At 37.6% G+C, this 23,432-nt stretch overlaps 2 protein-coding genes and 1 non-coding gene across 5 annotated transcripts; all 3 read left to right on the forward strand.

Moving 5' to 3' along the window:
- The first annotated feature begins 255 nt into the window (after positions 1-255).
- LOC103707940 (putative pectin methyltransferase QUA2) lies at positions 256-10,386 on the forward strand. 2 transcript variants are annotated; one of them, XM_008792665.5, is made up of 9 exons: positions 256-655; positions 1,084-1,712; positions 1,802-1,931; positions 3,903-4,143; positions 6,155-6,377; positions 6,472-6,641; positions 6,797-7,100; positions 7,975-8,113; positions 9,857-10,386. In XM_008792665.5, exons 2-9 carry the CDS (start codon positions 1,096-1,098, stop codon positions 10,010-10,012), a joined length of 1,980 nt encoding a protein of 659 aa, XP_008790887.1. In that variant the 5' UTR covers positions 256-655; positions 1,084-1,095; the 3' UTR covers positions 10,013-10,386. The 2 variants fall into 2 exon arrangements, with proteins under 2 accessions (XP_008790887.1, XP_008790888.1); XM_008792666.5 differs by having other exon boundaries at positions 294-655; positions 1,088-1,712.
- A 2,707-nt stretch (positions 10,387-13,093) lies between these two features.
- TRNAY-GUA (transfer RNA tyrosine (anticodon GUA)) lies at positions 13,094-13,181 on the forward strand. The gene is given in 2 exon segments: positions 13,094-13,130; positions 13,146-13,181. It is a non-coding gene; the product is annotated as a tRNA-Tyr (tRNA).
- A 2,216-nt stretch (positions 13,182-15,397) lies between these two features.
- Positions 15,398-23,250, forward strand: LOC103707977 (uncharacterized). 2 transcript variants are annotated; one of them, XM_039134240.2, is made up of 4 exons: positions 15,398-16,291; positions 19,332-19,473; positions 19,553-21,376; positions 22,743-23,250. In XM_039134240.2, the coding sequence occupies exons 1-4, from the start codon at positions 15,471-15,473 to the stop codon at positions 23,127-23,129; spliced, it is 3,174 nt and encodes a 1,057-aa protein (XP_038990168.2). In that variant the 5' UTR covers positions 15,398-15,470; the 3' UTR covers positions 23,130-23,250. The 2 variants fall into 2 exon arrangements, with proteins under 2 accessions (XP_038990168.2, XP_038990167.2); XM_039134239.2 differs by having other exon boundaries at positions 15,407-16,291; positions 19,550-21,376.
- Positions 23,251-23,432: the final 182 nt, after the last annotated feature.

The raw sequence follows: 23,432 nt of genomic DNA on the forward strand, positions 1-23,432 counted from the left end.
TCAGATCAAATTTATAAAGTAAACCTAACATAATTATCATTATATTACAAAATTATTATACTACGTTAAAATTATATGTAATTATGTATACCTTGTTGTGAATTCCCTTAAAAAATGTATTAATGTGATCATGTACCCTCAAAAGGTGTCAAAGTAGCTCCATTGATCTGCCCCACTTAAATACTTAATACACTGCTTTCCCCCGTCATTAAATACCGTATAGAATAAAATAAACCTTGTCACTCTGGAAATTTTGCACCATTCCTTTCTATATAATAAATTCTTTTGTTTGTTTGGGACGCGGATCCGATTGGGCAGCGGTGAAGAGGCTCGTGAGGGAGCGAGAAAGGGAGGGGAGCTCAGCACTAGAAAGCGAGGGAGGGGAAACGCGGCCTCCTCTCCTCTGTCCTCTTCTCCTCTCTTCCGCCATTTGTTAAGAGGGTGGAAGAAGAAGACGAAGCGGGAGAAGAAAAAGAGGAGGAAGAAGAAGAGGAACAAGGTAGCCAAGTAGTCTGGGAGAAAACAAAGCAGAAATCCAAGTGTTTTCACAGGTGGTAATGGTGGAATGTCTCTGTCGGGCGAGCTCCCGAGATCCCCAACCTGAGAAAGCTGGGATTTGTTCGGTACTTGCTTCAATCATCTTTGAGATTCTCAGGTAAAGATTCCTCTTTTCCTTGTTTAGTGTCTTCATTTTTGCGTTCATGTGGTGTCTTGAATGAGAGGTTGGGCTCCGTTGGGAAGTAGGAGTTTTCATGCATTGCTCGGTACTTCACCGAACTGGAACTCATGTAGGAGAATTCCCCTTCTGAAAAAGGTCCCTTTGTTCCTCTCTTTTGCCGTGGAATGGGGTAGATGGGACCATTCGTTGGCTATTATTGTGCTCTGGTTGCATGGCCAACCGAACCTGTCTCTCCATGCCCCATTTTCTCTTATCTCTCCACTTCGCGTTAAGCCACTCTCCCTGTTCTGATCGTAGGAAGGAAGAAGAACAACTTGGCCTTCTTAGTTTTTTGATTTGGTTGAGGTCTTATTGTGTAAGGTGAGTTTTTGATCGTCGATTTGGTTGAATGCCGATTGGGGCAGGCAGGAGGGGCGATGTCGAGGCCGCTCTATCGTGGGCTGTCCGGTGGGGGACGGGTCGGTGGTGGCCATGACCTGTTTGATCAGAATTACAAGGTGAAGGATTCTTTGGAGAATGGATTTGGCCACGAGGCCACTTGCTCGGGCAGAGTAGCGAGAAGCCGGCCAAGCCTGACATTTTTGCTTCTTAAGCTGGCTTTAGTCATCGTCACCACCCTCGCACTATCGGGATCGCTCTACTGGGCTCTCTCCATTTCCACCTCCTCTCCCCACAACATTTATAACGGCTACCGACGGCTCCAGGAGCAGCTTGTCGCCGACTTATCGGATATTGGAGAGCTGTCACTCGGCAAAGCAAGGTTGAAGGAGTTGGAATTCTGCCCACCGGAGTATGAGAACTATGTCCCCTGTTACTACAATATCTCAGAGAGTTTGGATTTGGGAGATCATGACACCCCTATTGAATATGAGCGTCTATGTGTTCGAGAGTCTGCGAAGGATAGAGGCTGTTTGATTCTGCCACCAAGGAATTATAAAATTCCTCTTAGGTGGCCAAGTGGGAGGGACTTCATTTGGAAGGAGAATGTGAAGATCACTGGGCAAGAATTCTCCTCTGGGAGCTTAACCAAGAGGTAGAACTTTTGTTTGTTTTTTCCATACTAGATTGGATTAATCTTGTGTTTTTGTTCAATTTATGTGGTTTTTAAGCTGTGTGATTTAGAATGATGGTGGAAGAAGAGCATATCTCTTTTCACTCTGACTCCCTTATGGTTGATGGAGTGGAAGACTATTCGCATCAAATAGCTGAGATGATTGGGCTGAGGAATGAATCTAATTTTAATGAAGCTGGGGTGAGTATAATTTTGCTCATCACCTCTAACTACTTATTCTTTACTAATAGCTAATTTATTTTTCACATATTTATAATTGGAGAAAGTGATAATTAAGGAAATAACAAAGCATACAGTATTCATGAATGTAAAACATTAAGTTGACAAAGCAGCTCTGCTCAACAGTATATGTGCTTTAAGTTGCTGTTGGTTCTTGTTTCAGAATAATACAAAAAACAAAGCAGCTCTGCTTAACAGTAAAACAAAGCAGCTCTGCTCAACAGTATATGTGCTTTAAGTTGCTGTTGGTCTTGTTTCAGTATAATACAGAAAACAAAGCAGTTCTGCTCGACAGTATATGTGCTTTAAAGTTGCCGTTGGTTCTTGTTTCAGCATAATACAGAATATACTTTATACAAGGCTGTAAGAGAACTATGTTTTAATGATGCTGTTTCTTAAAGGAGGCTAGTGTATGAAATGGATAAGATACTTAATTTGGTGAATCGTTAAGGGCTGTTCTTTAAAATCTCAATTTGGTGCATACTGCATAGAATTCGTGCCTTTGGGATAATAAATCATAGTGATATTTTCCCCTTCATTTACAGATCACCGTCACTTTCAACACTTAGAACAAACTGTTTCATTATGCTTATATTTATGCTTTTTTAGAATGGGTTGCAATTCCAGCTGCATAGTTCATGGAATTTAGATCATCATCGAAGAATTTCTTCAAATTAAGCTTTCTGTTGCTATGAGTCATGGTATTATGTTGTTTTTAGTATTCAAGTAAGGTATTCCAAATTAGCATATTGTTTGTGACATTAGCTCTGCCATTTTATTGATATCAAGCTTTTGTTTCTTAGAACATTTTGATGTCAGGTTGAAAATAAACCTTGAATACAACATTAACTTGAAAGTCATTCTGGCCTTGAGTTTGACAGGTGACTGTTTCATAATGTTGCCTATGTCTAAGAAGCTCAGTAGAACCTCTAAATTATTGAAAATTTTTATTTTATTTTCATCCCATGGGCGGAAGTTATTTTATCTTGTTTTTAGGAAAAAATCTTAATTATCTAACACACGGCAAACGTTTCTGTTTATTTTTTTTTTATTCTGCTCATTTCTTTCCTTATATTGCACTTCTTTCAAAGTTTCCCCTGACACCTTGTTTTAAAATTTTCTGATCTCATACTCAAGAGATCCAAATTTTGCGCCTTTTTTTTCCAAATAATACAATTTTCCCTTTCATTCAGTTCCAAGCCTGAAGTTATATGACTTGTTTACAAGTTGTATGGATATGTCAGAATATTGATATCTACAAGTATTGCTGCTGTTAAATAATCAATGATCTCTTGCATGTTTTTGTGAGATTCCATGTATTTCTTTATGTGTTAAATAAGAACAACTTATGTCTTAATATCCATGCACAGGTTCCAAGTTGATAAAATAAGGCTTGTTGTATATGTTTATGCTAATATCAATATAATTATCATTAATTAGTTAGATATCATTTGCTATTTTTTTCGTCAACCAGTCATATCATGTTGGTGCATTTCGAGATAATTTGGCTGACCTAGTTCCATCTTTTGTGATCATTGTATATTAGAACAAGTCATTTGCAAACTTGATTTTGTTTAAGTTAGACTGGGAAGAAACCCCATATTTTTTGTTCTTTCACCTGGCTGAAGTATCTGCCTGCACCAACCAAAAAAATCTTTAAGCACATTCATGCGAAACACTTGTTCCTTCTGATCATTATTTTTTGTTTTGCAATAATTAGTTTCTTCTTCTCAAGAGGAATGCTCAAATAGTTTTAATGAATCAAATAAGCAATCATCATCAACATCTGCATCCAGATTTTTGTTTGTAAACGAATTTTATTTGATAGAGATAGAACTTGTTGGCTATAGTTATGGTAGTGATGGTTCATCTTTATTCTACTCTGTCTATTCGGATATAACTTATGTCCTATGTCTGACTCTAATGTTGCAGGTAAGAACTGTCCTGGATATAGGGTGTGGATTTGGTAGCTTTGGAGCACATCTTTTCTCAAAGCAGTTGCTGACCTTGTGCATTGCAAACTATGAGGCCACTGGTAGTCAAGTTCAACTCACTCTTGAGAGAGGCATTCCTGCTATGATTGGTTCATTTGCGTCAAAACAGTTGCCATACCCACATCTTTCCTTTGATATGTTGCATTGTGCAAGATGTGGGATTGAGTGGGAGAAAAATGGTAATTATTAATCAATCAAAATTGCTTAATTTGAGAATTTCCTTGAATTGTTATTGTTTTACTTTCTCTTTAATCCTGTATCTGGGTTCCAGAAGCTCTGATAATAGGACCAGTATTTCTTATTGTAAGCGAATGTGACAACGAACTAAAAAAATGTGCATCTTTAAATCACTGCTTAATCAAACAAATTCTTTTGTAGATATTTCCCGGAGCATTACTTTTACAATGAGTAAATGCATTATAAGAGGGAACATTCTAGTTGCCAAACTGTTTCTATAATATTCTGGTTTTTTATCAGCATACATAGGCAATGAAAATCAGTGCTGTATGATCAGTACAATGTATGGTGTTTGTTATGCTAATCACCACAAACTGTTTATAGGAACTTAAACATGTATGACAAACGAATGAGTGAAAAGAGATGGTTTTCTCAGCTTGGAATGATTGCATATACGAACTTTCATCATTAATTAGACATTTGAATGACCCAAAAACTTCTTGCTTGTATAATTGCATATTTTGAATTCATATTAATTGACTATATTTTCTTCCTTTTTAGTTACAGCAACATTAGTTTAGGACTTTACCTCACTATTTTAGGTATGATGGGCACTGGGCGCTAATTAAGTCATCATAGCCCACATCAAAATATATGGTTTTCCATTCTTAGTTATGCTTCATAATGTATTGTAGTATTGTACTTTTATCCTTTTAACGATCCTTTTTAACATCTCAACTGTCTGTCCATATGGGCCTTGAAAGGTCAAATAACGTGTCTCATACTGCTTGTTTCATAACAATTCTTCCATCACTATTATGAAGAAAAGTACACATACCTATAACATTAGATAGAAAACATAGAGAATCTTTTTTTTTTTTTTAAGGAAAAGGAGGTGAAGAAAAACTGCCACCCATACTATTGCAACCCCCCCCCCCAACTTTTTTAAGAGTAAAGCCCCAGTGTTACATGCATGGAAATGAGGATATAATCACATAAGTTTGAACAGAGCAGATATGAAAATGCTGTTGAAGTGTCTTACCAAGGAAGAATAGTTCACAGGTGTGTACAAGAGAGGTCGCATTGGGCCTTCCCTAAAAATTTGATATGGTCACGTATAGTGAACATTTGAGGCTGCAATAGGAGAGTAATGTGGATTTGTATCTTATGCCAAAAAACGAGAGGGAAAAGCCCTTTAAAAATGATGATACTTGTGAGAAAGGATCTTGAAAATATTAAAAGCATATGCATGTAGAACTAAGTAGAGTTAAAATGGAAAATCTAGTGGACCCCTTAATACTTGGATTAGATTTGTTGTTAATTCATGTCATTTAACCATATATTACCTATATAACTAATGGATTGTAAATATTCTTTAATATGTGTCATTTTAGCAAAAGATGATATATTAAAGAAATAATTAATAAGAAGATATAAATAATTAATAAGAAGTTCAAAGCAGAAGATAAAGACTGAAACTGGATGATGGTGTGTTATGTCTTAGTGTATTATGCTTCCCGAAGTTTGTAAGTTGCATGGGGCATGGATCCTCAGCAGTTGTCTTAGAGAAGTGTTGATTTTTTGATGTCTTATTTTAGTGAAGGGATAAGGGGGAAAAGAAAGTAAAATCAGTATGCCGAAATTTTAACTTATGGTGATGGATTTAATTTACCAATTTCTTGCAAGCTTTCTTTTGTGTTCCTACACTGTCAAAACAATGGGTTGATATTGATGTGTTCTTTTCTTTTCATTTGAATGCAGAAGAGATTCTTATAAGTACATTGAATTTGATGTTTTATTCCGGAGCAATAAACTATGTCAAGATCCAAAGAAATGCATATACTCCTGTTGATTTATGCTTGATCTATTATTTTTGAATTGAACCGAGATTCCTTTTACTAAAAATCCCAGTACAACATCATAAACCTTTTTGTCTTTTTTATGTATTACAGGCCAATTTAATTTATTTATTATGGGTTGGTTTCTGACTTGCTGTTCATTATTTTGTTGCAGATGGTATTTTCTTGGTTGAAGTAGACAGACTTTTGAGGCCCGGGGGTTATTTTGTCTGGACTTCACTTATGAATACTCATAGATCTCTACGTGACAAAGAGAACCAAAAGAAGTTGGCAATAATTTGTGATTTTGCTGAAAATCTGTGTTGGGATATGTTGTCACAACAAGATGAAACAATTGTCTGGAAAAAGACCAGTAAAAATAAATGCTACAGTTCTAGGTATGCATTCTATGTCTATGTTCTTTGCAATTCTGTTAGTACACGACCAATGAATAGTCCTGATTTATCACAATACAACACATTCACTTTATAGGAAATCTGGACCTGCAGTCTGCGATAGAAGCCGTGATATTGAATCTCCATACTACCAACCACTCAATCCATGCATAGCAGGAACCAGAAGTCGGCGTTGGATTCCCATTGAGTATCGTACACCCTGGCCTTATCAGGCTAAATTGAACTTTACTGAACTTGATATGCATGGTATGATATATTATTTAGAAAAAGAAAAAAGATTGTAACTATTCTTCATGTCTATATGCAATTGCTCAATAATATTACGTCAGTAATAAAATCTAAACCATCATTCATATCTGCATGACTGTTTAACTTATATTAACAATGTTTCCCTTCACCAGGTGTACACACAGAATATTTTTCCGAGGATGCTGCAAACTGGAAGTCTTTGGTTCATAATTATTGGTCTCTTCTTTCACCTCTAATATTCTCAGATCATCCAAAGAGACCTGGTGATGAAGATCCTGCCCCCCCTTTCAACATGGTCAGAAATGTGCTAGACATGAATGCTCGATTTGGTGGTTTCAATGCTGCTTTATTGGATGCTGGAAAATCTGTGTGGGTGATGAATGTGGTGCCTACAAGTGGCCCTAACTATCTTCCTCTCATTTTCGATAGGGGATTTATCGGTGTTCAGCATGATTGGTATGTATGACTGTTTCAGCCCACTAGTAATATGTTCTGCAAGTTATTTGCTGTCTCATACAGATACCTCCCTGTGGATGATGCATAATCTGATTGCTGGTTCTCCAGCTTTTATCACCTTATCTTTTACATGAAAAAAATGTTTAACAGAAATCCTATGGCAACTCTCTCCACTCCGCATCCACCTCCACCTTGCCCGATTCCCTTATGCACTTGTTGTCATCTTTCCTGTAGAGCATCTGTTAATGAAATTTGCACTCATTTAGTTTATGCTGGATGATATTCAATTTGTTGCCATCTTTCCTGGAGAGCATCTGTTAATGGAAGTTGCATGCATTCAGTTTATGTTGGATGATATTCAAAGCAAATGCATGCATTCAGTTTATGCTGGATAATATTCAAAGTGCAATTAAAAAACTCTTTCTTTTGTTTCTTAATACACATCTGTCGAATAATCTGTTTATAATCCCTGCCAGTACGTCTTAGAGGGAATTGTTTGACGTAGTCTTCTCATCTTCTCCTGGTCTGGTTGCTTCAAAACTTTAAATTATTTTTGCCTGACATCTTTGTGCAACTTCTGAGTTTTAAATTATTCGTTCAAAGTCATCCCAGATAGTGCTTGTTAGTTTTGGCTATCATTATGTCTAATCTTTCTATAGATGCTATATCTTTCTAGAATTGAGTTTCTTAACTCAATTATGCCAGAATATCAAGCACTCGGATAGATATTTAGAAAATAATATTCATGTCAGCTTGCATGCTTGTTCGAAAGAGTCATTTGGTTCCATTAGATTTTTTTTATTATGTCGTAATTCCATCTATTCTATTAATTGTTTTCCATATTATTCATAAACATATGACTATCTTTAATTAGGTGTGAAGCATTTCCAACATATCCAAGAACTTATGATATGGTGCATGCTGATGGATTGTTATCACTTGAAGATCATCAGAAGCACAGATGCTCCATGCTTGACATATTCTTGGAGATTGATCGCATACTACGACCAGAGGTTGAAAATATTCAAGCTTCATCTTTTTTTTGTTGGTTGATAATCAGTATGCATACTGTTGTTTGCTGCAACCTTCATGTCACAAATTTCTCGCAACCAGACACTTTAGCCAAAAATGACTTCTTAACCTGGCATTTCAACTAGATAACTATTTGTTAATATGAAATATTTACATTGTGCATTGTTGTCTGTGCTGCATGAATAATGATACCTTCAAACAGTAAGGCATTTGGTGCAATCCACAATAAACATTTCAACAAAAGTTTGATCTCTGTGAATTTTGATTGTTGCCTTGCTATAATTCATGGTGAAGATCTTATATTTATTACTGTTGTTCATATGGGAAAAAAGATCTTAACGAAATATCTAAGAAATAATGTTCTTCTGCATTCTTGAGCCAAAAACAGAAGTTCCATTGGTAAAAAAGTTCAAAAACAGAACTTGTTGAGCAGTCATAACCAACGGTCACAATTTTTTTAACAGGATATAAATCTAATTTCTCCATTGGATTCTGTTGATGTTCATATGGTTTTATCAGAAAGCGCTTCTTTGAATGCTCCTTGTATACCTGAGCTCAATTTTCGTTTCGCTTTTCCCTCCTGTTCCCACATTATTACCCTAGGTACCCAGGTCATAAAATTGCGACCAAGGAATATATCTGATTGCTCAAAATTGAAGTATTTAAATTATACCTCCACGATCTAGCATGGCTGATTTTGCAACACATCTATGATTAGAGCATCGTAATGTGTCATTTCTGCTTTTGCATCACAACTGTTTCAGAATAATCATTTGTAATATGTCCATCTTTCCAGCATGTCTCCTCCTTATCAAGTATGTATCATACAACATAACTGCTCTTGTTATTGCCTCATAAAACCTCTATTTGTGTTATATTACCATACAGCAATAATAATAATTAATAAATAGAAGAGAATCGTAATTCATCCAGCAACTCCGAGCTTACAGAAACACTTCCTGAAGAAGACCGTTAGAAAGCATTCATAATTCTCCAGCTACTATATTCAGGGGAAGATGCCATTGGTCATCTTTACAGTCCATTTCCCTACAAGCGTATGAATAACTACTGGAACATTATGGCCCCATGCAGTCAATCTCTTGTCATGTCAAAGTTGATCATAAATATATCTGCTCACATATCAGGGGAAGATATCGTCCGGTCATCTTTGCCAGTCCATAATAATTGTTGAAACGGGCTAAGAAACAAAAAGTTTAAATCTTCTGATGACTGCTTGCAGTAGTCTTCTTGGGAGTCAGATTTCTTGGTGATTGTTTTCTTTTCCTTTTTCTTTTTTGGGATGAATTGTTAATAATTAATCATTGCTTGACCCTGCAGTAAGGTTCATGAAGGTCCATCTAGTATTTGTGTACTTATCAGAAAACATTACCTTATAATTCTTGGAAAAGGTTAAATGTTGTCACTCTGATTCAATTTCCAACAAATTGCATCTCTCAGATCTCTCTTTTTCGCTATGGCAAGTTGATATTTTAAACTGGCTTACGGAGATTACTAATGCTTCTTCTTTTTCCAATTCCTTATGCAAAATGTCATAGCCCCCATCATCCTCGGCAATTGGAGATTATGATCTATTCTTTTTCTGGCCAAATTTTCCAAAACTATTTGTTTATTTTAAATATATGTTGATAGCAATGTTTAACTTCTAAGATATGTGAATGCCCTTGTAAAACTTGCATTAACTGATAATGTTGATACACATGCAGGGCTGGGTGATATTTCATGATGCATCTCCTCTTATTGAAGCGGCCAGGTCTGTTATAACAAAGCTAAAGTGGGATATCCGCATGATGGAATTTGATGGTAACAGCGATGAGAAGCTCCTGGTCTGTCAGAAGCCCTTCTTCAGGAAGCAACAATAATGAATATGATTTACCAAGTCCCACATGGATAAGATATTTGTTATTTGTGGATGGTGGTTGGCATAAATTCCCTGTCAAGAAAGGGAGCATCAGGGAGTTGGAATACAAAAGGAGTTGAGCCCCCGCACAGCCAAAAAAATTCTTCTATGAATACAATCTTCTACTCCTGTGGATCCGCAAGGTGTCCATAGGGCTTTGTAATTAGGCAAATGCATGCTGGAGAGCATAGGGTAGGTTAAATTTTCCACATTAAATCTTATTATAAGGATGCAAAGATGGAGCTGTGAAAGTTATCACATTGTCGAGAACAATACCGAATAAAGGAATGATGCTGCAATATATATGGGTTACTATTAATGCATTAGGTGGATAAATTCTTTTCTCCATTATATTTTTCCTTCTAGCAGTTCTTCATCTTCTATTTGTACATTTGTTCTGTAATATTGCTTATCTCAGTTCGCTATCTGAATCCTTCAGTGGTATTGGTTTTGAGATAAAACATGAATGCAGACATAATGCCATTTATAATCCTCTGGAAGCTGTCGGCCTCATCAATTGTCACACCATGCTACGTGCAAAATGCTAGTGCTTATCTCATTGCTCTCATATATTAATTAGTTTTCTCACCATGCCTAACTTTTCATATTTTAATTAATCCAGCTACACAATCTGTACATAAGCAAACAGACAGCCATTGGATTAACTGTGAATTGCATATGGAAACAGGTCATCTAGTCAATTCACCTAATTGTGTTTTCTAATCAAGTTTAGTCCCTAAAAGGTTGATGTTAGTTTGGTGGTCTTCTGTAATAATCTGCTCAACCTTCCATTAGACTTGGTATAAGTTTTCTGCTGTTCATCTTGCCCATTTTGATGGTTGTCTCTACTTGTTGCCGACAAATAACCTACTCAATTCTCTCCTTTCTCATGAACATTATTTTTCACTACTGTTCTGGCTTACTAAATTATTGTGCTTAGAGTTTCTTGATTTCACTAATACAGTCAGAATCTTCCATTAAAATGATAAATGACCGAAGAAACTCTTTTACTCCTAGAAGGAGAAGAAATTTATTTACCAGTCTCAGACCCAGGTGGAACAGGTGCCTGCAGTCATTTGGCTTCTGTGATGCGGCAGTTGGCAGCCATATTTGTTTTCTTTTGTTGTTGGTACAAGAGTCTCAATTGTTTTGGATGCCTTGGCATTCTCCTTCTTGGATTATATGATGCAATATGCATTGGAAGTCATAAGATTACTTTGTTTAATGCCTTGTCTATAGTCTGACATGACCCCAGAGAGAGAGATTCACTTTTTTATGGTAGCCTTATATGTAAGATTAGGGGGCTCCATTTCATGCACATGAATAGTTCTCCAGACTCCAGCCACTTGGTGAGAGGGGTTTGGTATAAATTAGAGGTCTTGGTGCAACCCACTGGTATACTTAAAGCTCACATATCAACTTCGCTGATTAGTTAGTTCATTCCCAAATACAGGATTTGATTTTAGTGTCTAAAGATAATCAACCTCAAATCACGGCTAGCTGTTAATACTTTTTTTTTTCTTTCATGTTCCTATAAAGATAAAGTTGGCAAGCAGCAGTTAATTCATAAACACCCATCCTTAGAGGGTAGTTCATTTTCAAGTATGGTGTCAACTGTCTTCTCAGAAAAAAATTTAGTATTAGCCAAGTATCCTGCGCATTGGTTCATTATAATTGAAACATATGATATGGTATTGATGAAACATCTGCATCTGCGTATGATAGAAGTACATAATGTGGTGTTCCTACTGTTGATTTGATAGGTTTTGTTGTTGTTGTTGTTGTTATTGTTGTTGTGGTGTTCCTATATGCAATAGCTGATGTCCCTACTTATTTGCTTCAGTTATGAAGGGGAAATAAGTCAAAAACTTTCATCGATTAAGCACGAAGATTATGGGGTTAATCAGAAATGTGACTTGAGACCTTAAAATAACAGTTTAAACTTGAAAGATAGTTGAGCTAGACTGAGTTACATGTGTTCAGGCCATTTAGGCGTTATTTGAACGTCTGAATCTCTTGTTATCTTTATCGTACCTTTTTTACAAGGCTGGGAAGGGCAATGGGAGGAAGGGGGAGAGGGGAAGAAGCAAACAAAAAAAAAAAAAGGGGGTGAGGTAGCTTTTTATTCTGAGATTTTAGAGACAAGAAAAATCACTCTTTTTAGAAATTTCAAAATAGTACGATTGTTTTAAACAACAAATTCAAAATGGCAGGATTAGCAACCTTCCAGCCAACCTTCTTTCAGCCTCTACTCTCTTTCTTAAAGTGAACCAAGTCTAGTTCCTGGTCAATTTTATAATTAAGCTAAGCTATTTTCACCTTTAGAGGGGAAAAAAAGAGAGAGAAAAATAAAAGAGCTTATATTTGATGAGATTATGAAATCTCCTAAAGCTTTCGTGTATGTACAATGTTATAGTTGAATTATTTTTTAATAAATTACATCATATGTTATTAAATTAATAGAAAATAATTTGTAGTAAAAAAATAATTATTATAAAGATGGGTTATACATATGTTAATCACAAATTTTATCAAAAAAAATTAATTAATTATATTTGAGCTTAATTAAACCAAGATTGAGCAAGCAAAATTAGAACCAATTTAATGTCAAGCAAATGCCTTGCTAATTGTCTTATCTCGACCTCATTTTGCCAATTTAAAGATTTTATAGAAAAAAATTTACTACATATATTTATCTCTTCAAATTGATTCCAAATAACCCTTTCACATAAGAAAACAATTATGACCGGAGATTTTATACAAATTAAACAAAATAATTTCTGCTATCCAATTAGTCTCTTCCACTTGTTTTTGTTAGAACAACACAAATTCCTTTAGTTATTTGTCTCCCTGCTCCTTGTTTAAGTTTATAATATTAGAATAAACGGAGATCATAATCATATTTTAATTTTAAAAGGATGTCAGTTATTAATCAAGGCTTAATATGTCTCATCTATCAAAATGTAAGTTCATAACGTTGAGGGTGGAAGGAAAAGTGTGTTGGAACTAGTTTTATAATTCTAGAATCCAGGATTTAGAGCCCCCGACCTTAGCTCAGTTGGCAGAGCGGAGGACTGTAGTCGTGTTCGTCAGACATCCTTAGGTCGCTGGTTCGAATCCGGCAGGTCGGAATATTGTTTTGTTTTCTTGGTCAGCGTGCCTTCTCCCCTTCATTGGTTTCTTCTTCTTTTTTTTTTTTTTTCTCTTTTTTAGGTGGGGGGCATGCAACAAGCGCAAGGAGGTTGCAGACAGCATCTTGGCACTCCATTTATATGCCTCTTTCTCAATGTGGACTTAGACTTCTCTACCTTGGTGGAAAAATAATTTTTCCACCCATTTTCAATAGGCGGAAAAAGCTTTTTTTTACTAATTTTCAATTGATGAAAAAATAATTTTTTCATGTTTCTCATGTATTTTTCTTACTCATAAAATTAAAAATATTATTTCTATAAAAATTCTACTTTCTCATTGCTTCTTTTTAAAACTCCCAACTAAATAATTTTTTTTTTTTAACCACACTCTTCTTTCTTTCATTTTTTTTAATTCTTTTTTTTTCTGCAAACCAAGCGCGTCCCAAGTTATATTGGCTAATGCCGCTACTTTGCGCTGTTTCTTTGCGAGAATTGTCGTTGGGCTATTCCCTTCCCTATTACTAGGAAAGAAAAAGAGGAAAAAAACTTAAATGAATTGAAAAATTAGCTCCTACCTTCACTTAGAATTTCACGCTGCTTTGTTCTCTCAATTCAAATATTTAACATAAATTTCAAAAAAATTGATATCATCGTCTTCCATCTTCGTCACTATCAAATAAGACTGGAAATAAGGTTGGGCTAGCCTGAGATCTATTGAGCTGAGCCGGCTTGGGTCAGAACTTTAGCTTGGCCCAAAAGGTTATAGGTTTGTTTTGGGCTCAAGTATTACATCCAAAACTCAGGCCAACTCAAAACCTGATTCAGAGCCCAGCCCAACCGGAACCTACTTATCGTACTCCTTTCTAACTCCTCTCGCCCCACCCTCTGACCAAGCGACTGTTGCCACGGCGCCGTGAGACCACCATCTCCTCCTCCCCTCTCCCCACATTCTCTCCTTCAATGTTGGCACTTGGTTTTGCTCTTCCTCCACTTCCAAACCCCACCATCATGACACCGGCGAGGAAGCCGACAGATCAAGATTTGGACCGTGATCAAGCAGAATACAAGGTGTATGCGCCCAGACGACCAATAGAAGAAATATTCCTAAGTATTGAAGACCATTGAATAAAGAGAGGAGCGCCAATATAAGCATGATGGATAAATGAAGGCCGATACAATATGATTATCAGTCTAGCAGTTGTTATATAGCAACCGTACTGGTGAATATGCAGGTGGGAGAACGACTGGTGTCAGTTATCAGAACCGCCAGAAATTGGGTAGCAACTATTAAAGTGGATATTTATGATACTTTAGTATAAATAAGTAGAATTTGTTCTTTGGAAGGTCCTTTCGATAATCTAAATAATGCATTTTATTTTATTTAGCTTATGCGCAGCTATTTACTTTAGAAGTAGTATTAACTTATATTTTTTACTGCCGAAGCTCAAGTTACGTCTCTATTTTTTTCAGAATCCATCTCATTCATATGGTTGTATGACAATTGTAAAAGTTCTTTTAAGATTAAGATATTTGGACTCATGCTATTCTGTATACTTCGATCATTATTTTCCTTACTACTCTAGCACCGATGGCATATTTGTTTTCCTTGCCATCTGACTTATGGGGACGAGTTCTTTGGTATGTTCTTTTTTTTTTTTTTTAAGAAGCAAAAGTGCAGTTCGATGCCGACCGTACATGCAAGGCACATGCCTGATGGCGTATGAGGCATGACTTCAAAATCCAACACATGAAGTTGGCCTCTCGTGCCTTTCGTGTGTGCCTTTTATCTTATTTGAATTTCAAAAACAATAAGCTCAACACCCCTTTAACAAAGGAAGATGACTTTTAAACCATGCATCTCCATCTCAAGCTCTTATGGCAGAGCCTAAAAATCCAATTACGTAGTGATCTCACAAGCTTTAGAGTAAGAAACATGTCCCTCCTTTTCATGTGCACTGTTGGGATTTATTATGAATTATAACTAAAATGGCAAAAAGGAAGGACAAGCATCTGAATTTAAATGACTAATATATTATCAAACTTATTCTAAACAATATTAAAACGCCGGTAATGCAATAGCTGCATCTACTTGTGAAAGGTTGCATTATTACTATTTTCTTAAAAAAAAAAAAACTTATTTTGACAAACTAGATCACGTGCGTTGCACGTGCCCACTACCACTTCAAGATCGGGAAGCGGTAAGCTTACCAAAGGGTTACGGGTGCTCGGATCCGAACCCATACCCCTCAATCCACGACCTTCCCTCGAAGCTCGCTCCCTTCTCCAACCATGGCGACGGAGCACATCCCGGTGGTGGACCTCCGCCTCCTCTCCCAGGCCGAGATCAACACCCTCTCCATCGCCTGCCCCAACGCTTTCGACCTCCACCGCTGCGACGACGTGGTCGTCCCCAAGATCGACCGCTCCGTCTTCAACGAGAGCGCCGGAAGCCGCAAGCAAACCTACTCCCGCCTCCGCCTCGCCCCTCGCAAGCCCGACGCCCCCCCTTCCTCCGCCTCCTCCTCCTCCTCCGTCGCCCGCCGCGGCCCCCACGGCCTCCTCTCCTCCTCCCCTTCCTCCTCCGCTGCCTCTGCCGCCGATGGCGGCGCGAACGACGACGACCCCGGCCGTCGCGAGAACCAGCAGATCGTCACCTTCCTCCGCCAGCTCTTCGCCCGTGAGGAATCCTCCGCTCCCCCTCCCCAACCCCCATCCCAATCCCAAACCCTAAGCCTAACCGTAGCCACCCCCATCTCCGCCCGCCGGAACCCCGATGCGGATGATAACACTAGCAAGGCATTGGTGGTGGTGGAGGATGGGGACCGGGACGTTCTAAATGCGAAGGGCGTGACGGTGGACTTGGTCGGTTTGGGGGAAAAGGTGGATCCTTTTGGGGAGGAGCTGAGGCGGAGGACGGCGGGGTTGAAGACGGAGGTGGATCTGCTGCGCTTTTTGAGTGGATTGGAAGGGCAGTGGGGGAGCCGGAGGAAGAGGAGGAAAATTGTTGATGCTTCAGTTTTCGGGGATGACTTGCCGAGGGGATGGAAGCTGCTTCTCGGGCTCAAGAGGAAGGAAGGCGTGGCCTGGGTGAACTGCCGGCGTTATGTTAGGTTTGCCTCTAGCTTTCCCTTCTTCTTTTTTTTTTTTTTCTTGTATTGTCGGTTCCTTCATTGCCTAATTCTAATTGGCGGTGCAATTGATTGTATTTTCTTTTTTTACTGATGCCTAATCATAACTCTCTATATTTCGGGTCGACATCTCATGCATTTCAAAGCACTTTTCCTGAGACAGCTCTGAGATTTTCTAATATTTTATGAGTTATATCAGAATAAATTGTCAAAAAAATTGTTTTTCCTTTCTGGTCTCTCCCTTCTGCAGATTGATTGATTGATTATGTACCATGTGACGATCTAGTTAGTTTATGAGCAGTAGAAGAATTTGGATATATTTAGACTCCATATGGCTGCGTAAGGGAGAGGGAGATGAATTTATATATTTATAATAGGAATCAAGATAATTTAAAATGTAGTCCGAGCAAATAGGGTCAGTGGTGGTGATTGAACCAATGACATTATACCGTAGGGCTGGATAACAGGCTATGATTGAACCTTGTTTTTGGTTTGGATGGAGCCAAAATGGTCGAGAGTTAATCTAGTTATTTTCTGTTTTTGTTGATGGTTCTTGAGACTTTGGGTAGTATTTTAAAACTTCAATAAGGGGATTTTGGAGGGGGCTGTAGGGATATTGATATCAAACCTGTTTCTTAGAGAAGAACAAGATCGTTTTCTGAAGTTCCTTCTTTTTCATCTAGTACTTTGAAATTTTGAAGGGAGGGAGGAAAGGATAAAACCCTAAGAAGACCTATTCCAGTTATTTGCGGTTGGCTTTATGGATCCTCATTCACCAACAATTTCTATTTAGGACTACCTCTCGTATAATTTCAAGTTTTTTCATATATTTTAAAACAACCTCCATCATGTCACCTTGGGTATTCCTTTTGTCCAGCAACTTATAATGTAACTTTAAAATGGTATCTTTTCTTACTAGATCCCCTTCTGATCTTCATCACACATTCTTGTACCATCTCAAGTAATTCTCCATCACTCTGGCCTTAACTCGTGCAACTCCAATATCTCAATCTAACCTTTCTAGTTTTACCACATATCCAACATAATATTTCTATTGTTGCTAGGCTTAACTTGTTTTTGAACCCTATTTATGTCCAACATTAAAAGCCATAGAACATTGCAGATCTTATTGTTATTTATAACTTTTTTTTTTAACTTGCCAAGGTATTGAGTATCGACCATTCTGTTCCGCACATACTATGACAAGCATAGAAGTTACGAGGCATGGAGGTGTTGAGGTGCCACGCAAACTGCCCGGTATTTAATCCTATCAGACTACCCTGTTTTTATATGGTTTGGCATGCCCCCGGTCTCCCACCCACCCTCTCCCATTTTTTCCAATTTAGGTGATGATTATGGTGGTGGGTGGGAGTCAGAATAAGAGTATGACTCAGTGGGCAAACAGCCTATGACCTAGCAAGCAGATGACTGAAATCAAACCTTATTTATATAAGTATCATTCAATTCTTCATTTTCTTAAGAGACTATGCCTCATTTGAGTCAATAAAAAAGTCAAACTCAAATTCCATCGAATTAAGAAAGCCAGCTTTAACTCATGAACAAATTCCAGATCTTTGGTGTTTGGTCAAAGTAACAAGTTTTAAATGCTAGGAAATTTCAGAAGTAGTAAAAGCTCATAAATTTTGTTACTTCCAAAAATTTCCATGTCTAAAAGGTCCAGTATAAAGGCTCTATATTCTTTAAAGATACATGCCTTATTCTTTTCAAATCTCAATCTCCTATTCTTCTTTTTATCCAAAATTAATGAGCGATTATTGTCTACTTTACCAAGTGTCATTGTTGAAGTAATGCTTATGCACTATTAGGTACTTATGTTTGCATTAATGACACATTGAATTATAGCCAGCATGAATGCATGTCTTCTTTTTTTGACTATCACCCTATATAGTGCTTTAAATTATTGTTTTAACACATGAAATGACTTTTTACAACATTAGAAAAAGTTTAAAAGTACCCTAATTGGAAAAACAAAAAGAAAATTCCGATACCCATGCATGCCAAACCATGCAATTGGCATCACACCCATAGTGTGCTGGCCCATGCCAAGTGTTGGCATTGCATGGCATGTGGCACATGTTGTGCAGACTGCTGGTCGGCATGGACATGGCAAGCAATACCTAAATCCTTGATTTAGTTTTAAATGCTGATGATTTTTTAAAAAGAAAATGTTTAGTTTATTATATAATTCTTTCCTACTTGAGCTGTGTTCTAATCATGAATGTTGTAGCCCCTAATATGGGGTGCACCATACCTTATCGAGTGGGAACTGGTATGAAACTCAAATTTAGGTATGTACCTATCTGTGTTGAGGCGTACCGATCTATACCGAGACGTACTGCCCCGAGGCATATCGAAATATCCCGAAGTAAGTACCTATCTATGTCGAGGCGTACCGATCTATACCGAGATGTACTAGGATAAAAAGTGAGAAAAATGGTCAGACAGTTGTTTCGGTACCATACTGTACCGAACTGGTAAGGTACTAGTATTATACCTGGTATCAAGATAGTGGACCTTGGCTCTAATCCTATTGATTTGAACTTAAGTCACTGGTTGGTAGGCCCCGCTAATTCCTTTGCATAGGAAAGAGCTGCATGTCAAACTATTTTTCAGGCTTTCCAAGTTGGTTTGACTATGCTGTTGAACTTCTCAAACTTCTATTTTTTTTGTGATGGTTGACTTATAGCGTATCTAGTCATGATTTATTTGGACATGGAAGAGTAACAGATATACACCCCTGCTCTCTTCTTCATATTCCTGACTCTCATTGTGGATTATTGAGTATGACGCTACGTAGAATATCTGTGTGCTATCGTCGTTGAAACATGGGCGTTAATTTAATGTCTAATTACTTAATGCTGATCTATAGGATGATTAGATCAATTGATGAGTGTCTTACCGATTATATTCTATTTGCTAGATTATCTATGCATTTTGGTTTGTGGTCAATTGATGAGTGTCTTACCGATAATTTCCTGTGCTTGTGAACACAAATTTCCAGTCCAAATGGGAAGCAGTTTGTATCTTGCAAAGAAGTTTCTTCATACATACTCTCCCTTATTGGCCACCCAAATGATGTGAAGTCAATTTCTGTTCGAAATGATGGGAGCACACATGAACTTGACAAATTGACTCCTAGATTTGTAAGTCTAATTGATGATTCTATTTATTTATTTGGACCAATTCAGCTTTACATTTTTGAATTTATGGGATATGCAGCAGGCTGCAGGTCTTACCCATCAAGAAGGCATTGCAAAGGAAAATGGCAGCTTGTCTTCAGTTACACCTATCTCGTCTTATTCAGACGACAATCAGAAGCAAGTTGTCTTATACAGGGTTGAGAAACAGACAAACAATGAACTGAAAAGTATTCTAGAATGTCATGCATGCAACCTGACTTTTGGTGACAAGGACACATATTTGCGGCATCAGTTGTCGTTTCATCAAAGGAGTGCAAAGCGGCGTAGACTTGGCAAATCCATTGGGAATGGCGTCATTGTAAAAGATGGTAAATATGAATGCCAGTTTTGTCACAAGACTTTTAGTGAGAGACATCGTTACAATGGGCATATTGGAGCTCATGTAAGATACCAAGGTCTGAGTGCTGAAGCACTGCCAGATGATATTACGACAAGAAATATATTTAATCCTTCCCCCTTGGCTGCAGTACCATATGGTTTCTCAGAGATGACTGATTTGGCTGAACAAAATGAAGAAACTTGTAATGCAAAATCGGCTGATGAACTTCATGTTGATTCTTCTCAATGCAAAATAGACTCCAAGAATCCTGGAATTGATCATAATGCAAAGTCTGGTGGTAGTGAAACTACTGAAGTAGCCTGCACAAGCATCTCTTTTGATGACCAAAATAATGATCGCAATTTGACTAATTATAAGTCTAATGAGATTCTTCAGGAAAGAAATATCACAGATGACAAATTCAATGCATGCATGGATGCCATATCTCCTTCTGTTGTTGATGTAAACAATGCGGCTCAATGTTGCTCATCTGTTACCACTCAAGAAGCTTCTACAAGCAAATCTGTTGATGACCAGGCTAACAATGTTGATATGATTAATTGTAAATCTGAAGAAGTTGTTGAGGCTAGTAATGTTGGGGATGCCAAACCTAGCGAAGGCCAGGTTAATGATTGTGACATGGGTGGTCATAAATCAGAAGAGGTTATTGAGGCTAGCAATACCAAAGATGTCAGGCCTGATGCAAGCTCGGATGCTGTATCTTCCCCTCTTAAAAATGTGGACAATGCAACCTGTGAAAGTATTGTTGAAATCGGTCAATCTTCCTCCATGAGCATATCTGTTGACAACATTAGTGAATACGCTATGACTGGCTATAAATCTGAAGAGGTTGTTGACATTAATAATGCCATGGCTGTTAAGCCTATTGCATTCGTCGAATCTATCTCTCCATCTCATATCAATTTGGACACCGTGACATGCAAAACCAACAATGAAATTGATCTTTCTTCATGTACTGTAATTCCAGAAATTGGAAAATATGGCACTGACCAGAAAGTCAACTCGGAAATTCATTTGATAACCATGTCAGGTAATGGATCAACTTATGGGATTGACACTTTTGAAAATGATATTTTTACCAGCTCCATGGGAGAAAATGTTCTTGTTGAACTGGATACATCTGGCAATGGGTTGAAAACTCAATTTGCAAGTTCCGATTCATTATCTGACAAAGAGCCAGTTACTGAGAATATTTTGCCTGGTGAATTCAATGCCGCCTGTATTGACACTACTTTTGTCAATGGACATAATGGGGGTGTTGAAACAGATGCAGATTGTACGTTTGATATTGACATGAAGGAATCTGTGCTTGAAGAAATGGATAAACCAGGTAATGAGCTGGAAAATTGCTTTAATAGCAGCAATGCTGAATGCGAAGAGGTTGTTCCAAGTGATGTTGTTGCAAACAATGATGGAACAAATTACTTGCAACTTAATGTGTCTGGCGCATCATCATGGGTACATTCATCTCATGGTGTCCCAATCCTTGATATGATCCCAGAACAGGTAAAGTTATTTCAAGCCTACATGATACTTGGGGTAAAATGCACGTGGTAACCTTCAAGTTGAGGAAATTTCTTATAATAGCATCATCTGTTGGAGTTATGAGTGACTGTCTTGACTGCAAAACCTTCTGTATTGTTCATCTCAGTGGCTGTAATTATAGTTTTTTTGTGCACCAGCCGTTCAAAAGAATTTGACTTAAATAAAATTGATAACTAAGTGGAAAACCATTTCGTGTTTCTAGACTCACCATATAACAATCCCATTTAGCTAGACTCAATATGTCCGTATTTCTTAAACCAGACAAAAACGTGCATGTATGCTTGTATAACTGATTTACATCCACCAGCTACTTGATTTTGTCTAGATGATGCCTGTGCTAGAGGCATCTCAGAAAGCACATAAGTGACAAACTGACATGTTTCATAAATGCTAGAACTTAACATTAATTACTCTTTTCTGTACTTGTATTGCTTAAGTGAGAAGTACATTTAATTTAAATTGTAGGACATGCATTTAGCGTATACTACCATTTTTTGGGAAAAAAGCTTTTCTGAGGATATAGAGATCAGTAAAGCTGGTGCTTTTTTTATTGATAATGTTTGCTTTAATTGAATAACCAGGAACATTTTGGGAAGTGCTACTTATGGTAATCGGTAAATTCTGTGATTATTTGATGACTTACCATGCCCAGTTGCATATGCAACACATGTTTACCTAGCAACATTTTTCTTGTGATGAATTCTGATCTGCTTTTAGCGTCTTGTAGTTCTATTATGGAAGCACTCACATGTTGGGCCTTTTTGTCTATTGTCGCTCTACTGGTAAGCTATGTTCCACTTTTACGCGAACATGCTGGAATAGGTCAACCCGTCTTTGATGTGAGTCTAGATGAATTTCTCCTTGTATATACATACAGCTACCCTCTGTTTCGTTTCCTGAGCCTAGCCTGTTTTACTTATTAGTATCCCAAGAATGCAATTAGTCCTTCATCTTCATGTGGAGCATAGTCTTTAGATTCATTAGTCCTAAATAAGTACACCATCATGGATTTTGATTATTGGTTCATCTCTATATTATGTGCATTTCTCATGAGACTGACAATAAGTTGTGAATTTGTCAATAAGCAATTACCCACTGCTTTTCACAATGTTAAATTGAACCTCCTTTTGGAGGATGAATGAAGTGTATTATTGTCAGAGTAAAAACATAATAATACCATTCTTACATGGTCTGTTCTCATTATTTTTTCTATTAAGCCTGTGTTGCTGTCCTGGATGAAAATTTGGCACGAAAATACTTGTTTAACATCTATTGGAAGGATGATGAATATTATCCGGGTTAAAGCACAGCTTGTTTTTTGCAACAGTGTGAAGATGAACTCAGCAGCGTTGGCCAGAAGCGCGAGAACTTGCCGGGCTTTGAAGAGTTGAGGTTGGGTGCATCCAGCTCTTCCGAATTTGTTTGCTTGGATGGTCAGGAGTCGAGTTCTGTGCCTGGGCCATCCATCGAATTGGGTTATGCGACAGCACTGCAAAATGGGAGTTGCTCCTCTGTTCAGTTAGGATGGGACATATCTCCAAAAATGGTCAGCGGATGTGAGCTAACTTCTGTGTGTGTGTGGTGCAGCAGGGAATTCAGCCATGATGGTAGTATTGCTGAACTACAACCTGATTCCCTCGGCTTCATGTGCCCGGCATGTAAGGCAAAGATTTCTGGTGATTTCAATGTATTACACAATGGCTCGTCTGGCTAAGACAATTATTTGATTGCTGACCTTCAGCTCATTCTTCTTGTGTAAGGAGAATAACTTCTGATAATCACCTCTAACTATCTATTATGGGTTGATTTCTAGGAATTAATGCTACATTCTCTGATCCTTTCTTTTCCTTTCATTTTCTTTTCCCTCCTTCCATGGCTGCGACATAGCCTCATCAAAATATCACAATGGATAATGCTGCAAGGGGTTGGGGTCCTTGACATCATGGACCGTTTTAATGTATTACAGCTCCGTATACATCTTTAGTTGCTTTTGAATTGGGAAACATGGGTGCACTTC

The sequence above is a fragment of the Phoenix dactylifera genome, chromosome 15 (assembly GCF_051530095.1).
Source record: "Phoenix dactylifera cultivar Ajwa chromosome 15, Ajwa_hap1_PhDact_Kaust_v1.1, whole genome shotgun sequence".
Taxonomy (NCBI): domain Eukaryota; kingdom Viridiplantae; phylum Streptophyta; class Magnoliopsida; order Arecales; family Arecaceae; genus Phoenix; species Phoenix dactylifera.

Coding starts and splice junctions, on each gene's coding strand:
- LOC103707940 (XM_008792665.5), top strand. CDS start 1,096: ATGTCGAGGCCGCTCTATCGTGGGCTGTCCGGTGGGGGACGGGTCGGT. Junction 1,713..1,801: donor TCTGGGAGCTTAACCAAGAG/GTAGAACTTTTG, acceptor TGTGTGATTTAG/AATGATGGTGGAAGAAGAGC. Junction 7,101..7,974: donor ATCGGTGTTCAGCATGATTG/GTATGTATGACT, acceptor ATCTTTAATTAG/GTGTGAAGCATTTCCAACAT.
- LOC103707977 (XM_039134239.2), top strand. CDS start 15,471: ATGGCGACGGAGCACATCCCGGTGGTGGACCTCCGCCTCCTCTCCCAG. Junction 16,292..19,331: donor AACTGCCGGCGTTATGTTAG/GTTTGCCTCTAG, acceptor ACAAATTTCCAG/TCCAAATGGGAAGCAGTTTG. Junction 19,474..19,549: donor ACAAATTGACTCCTAGATTT/GTAAGTCTAATT, acceptor TGGGATATGCAG/CAGGCTGCAGGTCTTACCCA.